Raw genomic sequence first — 11,388 nt, 5'->3', positions numbered from 1 at the left:
CCTCGATTTCCAATTTTTGGAACAGTGAAGCAATTATTGAATTGAAGAGTTGAAGATAATCTTTTCATGTGTTGTTCCTTAGCTAAAGTTTCCGAAAGGAATACCATGCTAGGTTTGTACTGAGAAACCAGTCCTATTAAATGTTGAATAGTAGGAGGAAGGTTTATGCCTCGACAATTTAAAGCTAGGATGGTCATTGCGAGGTTTCGTGTATGAATTTAAGTGGGATTTGTTGTATTAGGTATTGAGAGGTAGAATAAGTGGGCTTTTATGTAGACACGTTCAGTTACAAAGAAAATTACATATAGACACGTTCAGTTACAAAGAAAAATTACAGACCTCAGACAATTAAAGAGTTGCACATAGGCACGTTCAGTTACTAGAAACAACTTAAAAAAATACAACAATGCTTGATGATACTTGTAATTACTAGATATAGCTTAAAGATTGAACAATACTTGAGACAAGATCAGTGCTTGAGACATGATTTTCTGAAAAATAAAAGAACTGCAATTATATGAGAGTTTTTATAGAATCAAGGTATTTTGAGTGGACTTACCTGGGGGTTGGTCCGGTCCGATCAGAGGAGCATGGGTTTGGGATCGTAGAAATCATTTCTTCATATTCGGCATGTATAAGAGGCGCTAAGGGTTTGAGTAAAATCGACTTCTAACAAGAAAACAAAGACACCTACAAAGTTCGAAAAACAGGAACCAAAGAAAAAAGCTCGAAAAGTTTACATACAATGAAAATAGAACCTTAAACAATAAAACAATATTGTAAAGAAAGATCAACTTGGAAACAATATCAAAGACATGTCACATATAGTTTTGAAATAACCCTAACTAAACAGGAATTAGTTACTAGAGTTCAAGGCAATATAGAAAACACAACTAAAATTCAAACCAAACAGCTGCAGGTGATGGTGTGTATGTATGGACCGGATGGTGTTGGTTCGGTACTGTGGAAGTGGTATGGACTGCGGAGGCTGTGCTGCACTGCTGCTGTTGGCGGAACTCCAGCAGTAGAGTAGGTGGTGAATCAGTGGTGATGGTACGCAGGTGGTAATGGATGGAGATGGATGTGAAGGTGGTATGCACTGGATCTGGAGCTGATATGGTGATGCAGGTGGTAACACAAACTGATGACGGTGGATGTATGCAGAGGAACTGGTGTAGGATAAGGTGGAGATGCAGGTGATATGAATGGAACTGGTGGTGGCGATTACTAAACAATAAACAATAAAAGCCCTTAAAAGAGAAGACATGTGAGAGTTAAGAGATACATAAAAGAGTCTTACATCCGTTTAAATATATCCAAATCAAGGTGAACATTGACAGTGCTTAAACAACATAAACGAGTCCAGTACAAGTCATCAAAAACATTGAACCACGGAACGCCATAAGAACACAACAGGGTCATATCCTCAGAATCATTTAGCCACAGAACGCCATATGAACACAACAGGGTATATGACGGTTGTAGAGAGACAGGGGGAGAAAAAGGGGTCAACAGGAGCAAGGCAGGAATTAGTTAAAGAATCAACCTAGATTTTCAAAACCAGACTGCAAATAACAAGCAGAACATCAAACTTACAACTCCAAAGGAAGTTACACAATCTTAACAAGATAAAACTCACATAAATCCTTCAAGTTATTACCACAATTTCAAAAGAAATTACACAAACCTATAAAACTTACAGAATTTCTTCAGGTTACTACCAGAATTCAAAAAAATAAAAAAAAATTACACAATCCCAAACTAATTGATAAAGGAACTTACAAAAAAGAGCTAAGTTCATCATCACAATTTCAGAGATTACACAACTCTAGAATAAATAAAACCCACGTGATTCCTATTTGATCCCTGCCACAGTCCAACATAAATTACACAGTCCTATATTAATTCATACATGACTAAAATGAAAACAATCCCAATCCTGGATGATAAACACAATAAAGGAAAAAAACCAATTCAAATTGCACTGCAACATCAATCTCAACTTAAGAGCTATAGACAAGAGAGGGACCAACAAATGCTAATTAAGAGCAGCAGCAAGACAAAAAATTAGAAGTGGAGAACTCGCAGATCAAAAGAGGAGGAAATCACAATCACCAAAGATAAATGGAAATATCATAAGGATCGTAAACTCAGACAATAAAATAAAATCCAAATAACAAAGAAAACTGATCGAGGTCTCTAGATTCAAATTAAAACCGACCCAATCAGAGCCCAAAATTACTAACCCTAAATCTTAAATCCAAAAAAAATTCCTAAAGGAAATCTTATCAACAAAATAGAATCATGATGAAACATCAATCTTATGCAAGGACAAGATTAGAGACGAAAATCGCAGTAGACATACCTATTGTAACAAAGATTTGGTCAGACCGAAATAGAGAATAGGAAGAGAGTTAAAAAAATCTCGCCCCCTTAACCAGCCTCCTGTACCTTAATCAGATCTCACGTTTTGTCAGGGTACCGACCCTAAACTCGTCATAAATCCATGGGTAGAACTCAACTCGAAAACCGGTTGACTAGATGAGAGAACTCATTGATTTATAAACTACCAATTAAGCCCCATCTAACCAATGTGGGACTAGGATCCCAACTCGTCATAAGTTCATGGGTAGAACTCAACTCGAAAACCGGTTGACTAGATGAGAGAACCCATTGATTTATAAACTACCAATTAAGCCCCATCTAACCAATGTGGGACTAGGATCCCAACATCCCACCACGCTTCCAGACCCAACGTCCTCGTTGGCCCACTCTATCGACACTGACCCGAAGGTAGCCCTTTCTCTTATGGCGGCTTCACTCCCCTATCAGTATTCAATGCGGGTGACAAATACGCCCATACATAGGTGCCCCAACACTTTAATCTAGCCTATAGGTCACCCCTTCCGTGGAGCGGGCATGAGTCGTGGTGGTTGGCTCTGATACTGTGAGCACACAAACCTGCGAGGGGTCCGAACGCTCACAATCAATCATTATCATCTAAAGAGATTGTGATGATGATATCCTGATGTTGATTCATTGGCTCAAAACCTTCGGGTTTATCATGGCCTCATCTAACAACTCCATGCGAGGCGTTTGCGCATGGGATATAAGTATTAAGGAAAACAAAACATATAAGTAAACATCCATGGAGCTAAATAAATGTAAAGTGCTGAAATATAAATAAGACCAAGGTTTACGTGGTTCAGCACTAAGGCCTACATCCACGGGGTTTGTTGTTTTACTATGTTCTTCACGGTTACACGAATAGTCGAATGACTTTTGGGTTTACATGTTTCTCTTTTCTAAGTGATTAACTTACCCTTGCAATCTCTCTCTCTCTCCTTCTCTCCCTGATTTTTCCGATCCCCCTTCCTCTTGGTGGAGATTGGGTATTTATAAGGTTAGAACGTGGGACCCATCTCTGAAGACCGTTGGAACCTTATCTTCTTGTGTCCTTGCGTCCATCACGCGGAGGTCTGCGTTTGCCCCTTGATCCCGCAGAAGCATCCTCGCTCGTTCCACAGGTTGGTCGACACGTACACTGCTCAGAGTGTTTAATGCGGGTAGTTGAGGGGTCTGCTCGTGTCAGACAAGTGTCTTCTGCCCCTGTCAGTCCGTGTCAGCTAACTTTCTCTCCACCGTTGATCTTAGCTTCTCTTTTGGGGATGAGATAAAGTAACTCCTCGGGGTTTATTTGGTGTTTCGTGACGCATCATGTTTTGATGTTTTGGCCTGCATGCTTTCCACGTATCTTTTTATATACACGTGTCTGATAGTGAGATATATGTGTACACAGATACCAAATGTTAGGGTACCGACCCTAAACTCGTCATAAGTCCATGGGTAGAACTCAACTCGAAAACCGGTTGACTAGATGAGAGAACCCATTGATTTATAAACTACCAATTAAACCCCATCTAACCAATGTGGGACTAAGATCCCAACACGTTTACATCCCCATACTCATGATCAATCCTTTCCCTCAAGCGATCCTAGGGTTTACTCGAAAAAACAATCGCCATGAACTGAAAAGACGGGTAAGCAGGATGATGTTAAAAGTTCGAATAGATTATTTTTGTTACACTTCTCTTTCACCTTTTAACATTTCGTTTATTTGATATTATTACATCATGTTCTAGTTGATCGAACCGATCAGGAAAAAAAAAGTTCTAGTTGTTCGATTCTGGTGTTCCAACACCTCTTTTCAGTCGACCTTCCCAACCCCTTTGCTACTAGTGCGGTCTGTGGGGGACTTCGAAATAAATCATTTTCGAGCCGTACCATTGGAGCTGGAGAAGTGGTACGTTGCTGTTTATAATAAGGATGTGCGGGGACCAGACTGTGACTCGAACAGGTTTCCTCTTTGGGTGGTACTACAAGCCAGAGATCCGCGTACATTTTTCAGGGGGTTCCCACCGTCGTGCCGATTGCGATGCTAGCTCAAATGTCCAATGAAATACGCATTTTGCAAGGGGCATTATTACCCTTGTAATATAAAACTCAAAATAAAGAACTATGACAGCAATCTTTGCTAAAAACACATGTAGTTTTCAGTTTCAAACTTTCTACAAAAGTTCCCCAAATCCCCCTCAGCCTCTATAAATACACCCCAACCTCTTACGTCTATATTCATCTTACTCATCACTAGTAGCGACTGTCACTACCCAATAACCCTTTTCTCTCTCTCTTTCAGTTTTCTGTCATAAGTGAAACAGCCTTTACTCTGTTCACTCACTATCTCCATACACTCGTTCTCATCATTATAACTCTACCCTTTTCTCAACATTTTTTCTAGAGTTTTCTCAGTGACAACTTCTTCTTCCTCAATTGCATGGCAAATAATCTTGTAGCTTATGAGGTATCTGACCTCTGTCTTGGAAAACCATCGTTAAGATCATTATCAATATCCTCAACAATTTCTGAAGCTTTATCTGAATTAAAACAATCTGAAGATAATTATCTAAGTGTATGGAATTGTATTGATCAACATCATCATCATCATATTAAAAAGGATCAATCTAATTTAAGTAATAATAAGATAATCACATTTGAAAACTGCCAATGTGTTGGAAAAATCAGTATGGTTGATATCATTTGCTTTCTTTGTAAAGAAGAAAATCTTGATTCGCCTTCTTCTGCTCTCAAATCTCCTATCTCTGTTCTCATTTCAACGGATTCTGGCCTTGTTCAACATGTTGAACCTCATACAAGGTATACATCTGGTTCATAATTCTTTTGCTGCAATGCCGGAAATTGTTAGATTTTCTTTTTTTAATTTAAATTGATCATTAATTAGCATTGAATTTTGAAATCTGATGTTGAAAGTATTAATGTCGTGGTGAAATCTTGGTTGATACTCATAATCAAGAACAAAATGCTAGCTAATTGCTCTGATTTATAAATTTGTTTTGCAGTTTAATAGATGCAATTGATCTGATAGTGGAAGGAGCACAGAACCTAATTGTACCAATTCAGAGCAATTTCAACAGCAGGAAAAAGCAACAACAAAAATCATCATTCAAAACAAGTCATGAATTTTGCTGGTTAACTCAAGAAGATATTATAAGATTTCTTCTGAGTTCAATAGGGGTATTTTCACCACTACCAGCTTACTCAATTGAATCTCTAAACCTTATCACTACAGAATGCTTAGCAATTGGATATGATGAACCAGCTTCATCTGCCATTGATTCAATTACTCTTGCTTTGAAACAACAAACTTCAGTTGCAGTGGTAGATAATGAAGGAAAATTAATTGGAGAGATTTCTCCATTTACTTTAGCTAGATGTGAAGAAACAGTAGCAGCTGCAATTACAACATTGTCATCAGGTGATCTAATGACTTATATTGATTGCGGTGGTCCACCTGAAGATATTGTTAGATTAGTAAAATCGAGATTGAAATCAAGGAATTTAGAAGGGATGTTGAGTTTAATGGAGGAATTGAATCTTTCTGGATCATTCTCTTGTTCATCATCAGATGAAGAATTGTCTTCGTCGTCTCCGACAGCGCCGTTTCGAAGAAGTAGACATAGTAGATCAAGAAGTTATTCAGCAAGAATGATTAGAAGATCAGAAGCAATTATTTGTAATCAGGGAAGTTCATTAGTTGCTGTTATGATACAGGCATTAACACATAGAGTTAACTATGTTTGGGTTACTGAAGATGATAATACTTTGGCTGGAATCGTTACATTTTCTGATATATTGAGTGTTTTGAGGGAGCATTTACAATCTTGATAGTAGGAATGAGTGTAAAACTTATAAATTATGAAACGCAGGCCAGAAAAAAGAAGAAAAAAAAAAGTGAATCGAAAATGAAACTGGGTTAAAAGTGAAGCTTCGTTTCTTTTATCTTTTTTTATCTTCTTTCTCCTTTGGTGTAGGGTATGAAGTGTCTTTGGATTTATGTATGTTTTGGTGTTATGTATGAAATGAAGTGAACCAAAGAAAAACGTTTTCTTTTGGGGTTCTGAACTTCTTCTGATTCTTGAAACAATGAGCTCTCTTTTGATATAATTTAGTCAGATGTTTTTATTTTATGAGATCTGTTTGTGGTTTCTTTATACTAAGAATGTACGGTTTCTTAGAATCACAACCAGCACGAAAATTAATTTCAGTCAAACTAATTTGCATCTGTACAAGTATAGCGTCAATTACATTGTTTTTGTTCCAGGAGAATTATGGATGAAACACACAAAGATAAGAGGAAGGAGAAGAACAATCTTATTAGGAGATTAGAGTAGAAGCATTGCATATTTTCCTTTATATACAATCCTAGGAATCTAGTTGGACTGCACATTCATGGGCCGTAGGCCCTGTAACACCCCCCTTGTGCGGTTCAATAACAAAACAAAACTTTATACATAGTGCTTCACATATAGTTCTTCAAATCTCGTCATCTCCTTGATGACTTGTGCCGAAATCAATTGACTCATTAAAACTTTGATAAGGAAAAAACAGTGGGATAAAACCTTGGTACAGCTCTTCACATGTAGTACTTCACATGTTGTCTCGTATTTTGAATATGGTTCGTCACATGCAATAAGATCTTTAAAGATCGCCGAGTCTAAGTTAATTTCCCCGTTAAAACTTCGTCAGGAAAACCCAGAGGGACAAAACCTGAACTAAAGAAAAAGAGTACAATATTAAGCAATCTTAGAATATAGTTGGACCCGGATATGTTGCCTCATTAAAACCTTGACAAGGAAAACCCAGTGGGATAAAACCTTGACGAAGGGAAAAGAGTACAACATGACAGATGCAAGTAAAGGTGATCCTTTGCAGATGATCACTTTGCTCCGCTAAAGTTGACTAGTTGCTTCACAACTCTTAAGGCTGAAAATCCTTGTGGGAAAGACAATAGCCTTAGCTGGGAAATTACATTCCCGGTGTTTGTTGTTGTCTCATTAAAAACCTTGCCGAGTAACAAAACCATGTGGGAAAAAGCAACCTCCGTGAAGGAAAATAGTTCAACACACCATTAGATGCTCCCCCTGGTGTCACACAATTTTCATATAGTCTAATGCAGTCAAAAGGAGTTTATCGCACTTTACTTTGGTGACTTGAATGTTTATAAGACCATGTTGTTGATTCTGGAAGTTACGTTGCTTAACAGACTATCGTGTTTCATTTCTTTGATTCAGATATTTTCAGTAATATCAACACGATCTTTATGTCTTCAACGTTCAACATACTTGATGTTTTTAATTTTAGTGTTGTCTCGCTAAAAACCTTGTCGAGTAACAAAACCCTTTGGGAAAAACTATTCTCGATCGAAGGGAAAAAGAGTACAACACAGCTTCAATTTCGACGTAAAATATGTCGACATCATATCCTTGGATCCTCCCCCTGATGTCGGCATCTCCCCCTGATTACTTTCAGAGTTGTTCTAGACAGTTTCTTTAGTCATGTACTTTTCGAAACTGAATATCGGTAATGGCTTAGAAAATAGTCTACCATATCCCCCCCTGATTACTTTCGATGGAGAATAGATTATTTTTCCTTCATAATCAACAACTTTTGAATTGCACTTTCATTAACATTCCTTTTAATGTCTTTGCAGGGATAAAACAAATTTATGTCAATGTTACTTTTAAGTACATGATTACATTCACTATACCATTCCAATGACGTTGCGTTGGCGCTAAGTTATATCTAGCTAACAAGTTCACTGAGGATGTAACATTTGGCCGAGTACATCACGCTAAGTATAATAATGCGTATATTATACTTTGATAAGGAAAGTTCATCTCCCGACACAACTTCGTCATCTTCCTTTAGATGAATTGGTCATTTGTATACATATGAAACTCGACTAATCATGGGAGTGCTAGCAGGACGCATGTCCTTGTTAAATTTCCTGAAAATGGACATATACAAACTGGTGGAATAATATACCACAAGCTCGGTCTTCTAGTTCTGAACATAGATAAGATCGATATTTCCCAGGATTTTCATCTCAAATTCATATTTTAAATAGCTTGTAAGATCTCTTATTCCATTAAGAGTACTTATCATGTCCATATCATTGACACAGATAGCTATAATTCCGAATCAGGAACTTATTTAATATGCGTGGCACAAAACCGTACTTGTTTATCCCTTCCCAATCAAATAGTCACTTAGACGGGTATACCACATCCGCCTGATTGTTTAAATCAATAAGTGAGTGTTCAAGTGTAACTGTAAACACACTCTGTGGTTTAGAGTCATTCGACTTGGGAAGAAAAAGGCTATCATGCACTTTTGCAGATATCTTTTATCTCTTGATTCTTTCAGAGATACGTAATAACCACATACATATGCTGCATTTCAAGTCCTTTTGAAATTACCAACCTAACTAAGTAGCGGAACGCTATAACGTTCATTACAAGAGGACAATTCCAGGGCTTTGTGAGAAACCTTGCGCCACAAGGCGAGTCTTGTTACTTAGAGACTTCATTCTTCCCACTGTGCTCTATGACAAATAATCATGTATGTCCCATAGGCTTTACACTTGGTTGGTTAGCACTACCACATCAAATACCCGTATATTTTCCAAAGAACTAAGTTCTACCTGGATTGCGTAGGCCAAATATGTTATTTATTTGAAATTAATCAAAATAAAGCATGGTTCGATCTCATTTTGCTCTACTTTTGGAGCAACTATTTATGGATTATATCATCATTGTGCACGCATGATCCTTCCATTGACTCATATGCATTCTCATAATCCGTCAGGATTTCATTGTTCTCTAGAATCATTTAAAACTTCGGAGCGTCCTCCAATTTGATTCATGGACATATTCAGAGATAATCTTATGAGATGATTTCCGATGATATAAATAAGTTGTGCCTTACTCACCTACTTCCTTTCTATGTGAGGATTGATCGAACCAAGTGGTATCTCCAACTTCCTTTATGGAGCCACGGCCTCAACCACACTTCCACTGAGTGTAGTTGCAACACCTTAGTCTATGGTGTATATCCCTTATTGAGGATTTGTAACCTTGCAGGTAGGTTTACAGCTGGTATGTGTGATCTCATCACTTTAACGACATCATTGTACATTCTGAAAATCGATTATTCTTTGTCACTTCACATTTACATTTGTGGAGTACAAGAATCAATATGAGACACAGTGGGAACACACCACGACAATTCCTGTCCTTCCCTTAGAAAATACCTTTTCTTATCTCCCCCTAACGACGAGAAGACTGTCTCATTAAAGTGATAACCAACAAATCTAGAAGTAAGAGATCTCCTTCCAAAGGTTTTAAAATGCGGATAATTGTTGGGAACTCATTTCCAACATAACTACTTAAATTTTTTGAAGACCCATAATACGACGTGGATTTATAATGGCACATATATAGTGCAACCAAAATTGCGTAAGAACAACAAAATATCAGGCTTATATCCAGTTACCAACTGGTACGCAAAGAATGGTTGACCAATTGTGGGTCTAAAACGAATAAGTGAAGATGCATGTAATATTGCATATTCCCCAAGCAGTTAAAGGTAGGTTTGTAGGCATAAGCATACCTTAGGAACCATCTGTAACCTTTCATGATAGACTTTGCGAGACCATGGGGTATATGATGCTCTACATTGATCCTATTAAACATGCAATAACCATCAAGTCCTTTTGATGTGCACTAGCTATCATTTTCAAGGGGTGGTGAGCCCTTATATGTATAATATGTGCTAGTAGTTTCCAAACGCAAAACTTCTTGGGAACTATAACTAGTTCAAAATGTCAAAACATTCACCAGAGCCATAAGTCACTTTAACGGTCCGCATTCTGCATGAATATTTTTCTGAATTTCACCTTGTTTTCTTTGTAATATGTAAATTTTACCATAAGCATCTTAGGATGGTCTCGATCCTGTTTTACTGAAGACTTTGTAAAAATGAGTGATATGCTTTCTTACCTAAAAGCACAATGGGAAGGGGGGTTGTGCATCTAGTACTTTAGGAAACACTTATTGAGAGATATGTCATCACTTCGCATTCTGTCAATCTTTTTCCCATTATCTCGTCCACTCAAACACAATGATGTACGTGTCAAAGCCTGTATGAGTCAATTCCCAACATCTCATCGTCGGAGTCAATATGGATTTAATAATCCAAATACTATAGTGATTTACATTTCACTAGATTGACTCATTAGTTTCTCTAAGATATATTTCCTTCCAAATATATTGGAGACTATAAAGATGCAATCAATTACATTCTCATCACTGTGAGGTTCCACATGATATCCATTGCATGGATTTCTTTGGAATATAACAAGGTGTGGTTATCTCTCGGTACATGTAGAGATTTTAATTGTGATATCTTTGTTCTATCTTGAAAACAAATTTTGATTAGTGCTGCTCTCGGTGATCCAATCCTCGTAGTCACATTATAAGGAAATAGTTCAACAACTAGTTTAAATTCCTTAAGCTGGTGGGAGGGAAACCACTATCTGTTAGACATGGAGTCTTGAGATATTAAATAAGTGGTGTGGCCTTATTAGTAACAAAAGTGAGATTCAACTCAATTACTTTAGAGTGAATGTATGTTACGTTTCATCCAGATATATCTCAAGTTCCTTAGAGAATTTATGTTTCTTGGGAATGGTGTACTTTTCATTCCATAAGCGCAGATATTGGATCTAGTTCAATTAAATATTCAATTGGCCAGGCAAAGTTCTTCTTGTCATTAAAGTTGATGTCTAAATTATGACCTTCCTATGGAAATTGGTTGCTACTATGGTACCCGCATTACATTGCTTGTACCAATACCGGTAAGAAGATTCATTCCCAACCCTTTGGTAAGAGATAGAATTACATCTTAGCTTCATCCCATGTTCAATTGATACCTATACTTTGGTGGCATTACTGATGTGGGAAAAAAATA

The 11,388-nt window shown here is 37.4% G+C and overlaps 1 protein-coding gene and 1 long non-coding RNA gene across 2 annotated transcripts; one reads left to right on the top strand and one right to left on the bottom strand.

Moving 5' to 3' along the window:
• Positions 1–266: 266 nt before the first annotated feature.
• LOC113316908 lies at positions 267–2,424 on the bottom strand. The gene is made up of 2 exons (XR_003343080.1): positions 2,366–2,424; positions 267–1,866 (listed from the first exon to the last, which is right to left on the bottom strand). It is a non-coding gene; the product is annotated as an uncharacterized LOC113316908 (long non-coding RNA).
• Positions 2,425–4,651: 2,227 nt separating this feature from the next.
• On the top strand, positions 4,652–6,548 carry LOC113317433 (CBS domain-containing protein CBSX5-like). The gene is made up of 2 exons (XM_026565556.1): positions 4,652–5,214; positions 5,418–6,548. Exons 1-2 carry the CDS (start codon positions 4,835–4,837, stop codon positions 6,241–6,243), a joined length of 1,206 nt encoding a protein of 401 aa, XP_026421341.1. The 5' UTR covers positions 4,652–4,834; the 3' UTR covers positions 6,244–6,548.
• The last annotated feature ends 4,840 nt before the right edge of the window (positions 6,549–11,388 follow it).

This window comes from Papaver somniferum, chromosome 10, assembly GCF_003573695.1.
Source record: "Papaver somniferum cultivar HN1 chromosome 10, ASM357369v1, whole genome shotgun sequence".
Lineage (NCBI taxonomy): Eukaryota > Viridiplantae > Streptophyta > Magnoliopsida > Ranunculales > Papaveraceae > Papaver > Papaver somniferum.
Note: the sequence above shows the minus strand (reverse complement) of the source record. Positions and strands in the feature narration are given on the sequence as shown.

Excerpts from the sequence above, each read along its gene's own strand:
- LOC113317433 (XM_026565556.1), top strand. The coding sequence starts at position 4,835 with ATGGCAAATAATCTTGTAGCTTATGAGGTATCTGACCTCTGTCTTGGA. Across the intron at positions 5,215-5,417 it reads CATGTTGAACCTCATACAAG|TTTAATAGATGCAATTGATC; the intron begins GTATACATCTGG and ends TTTGTTTTGCAG.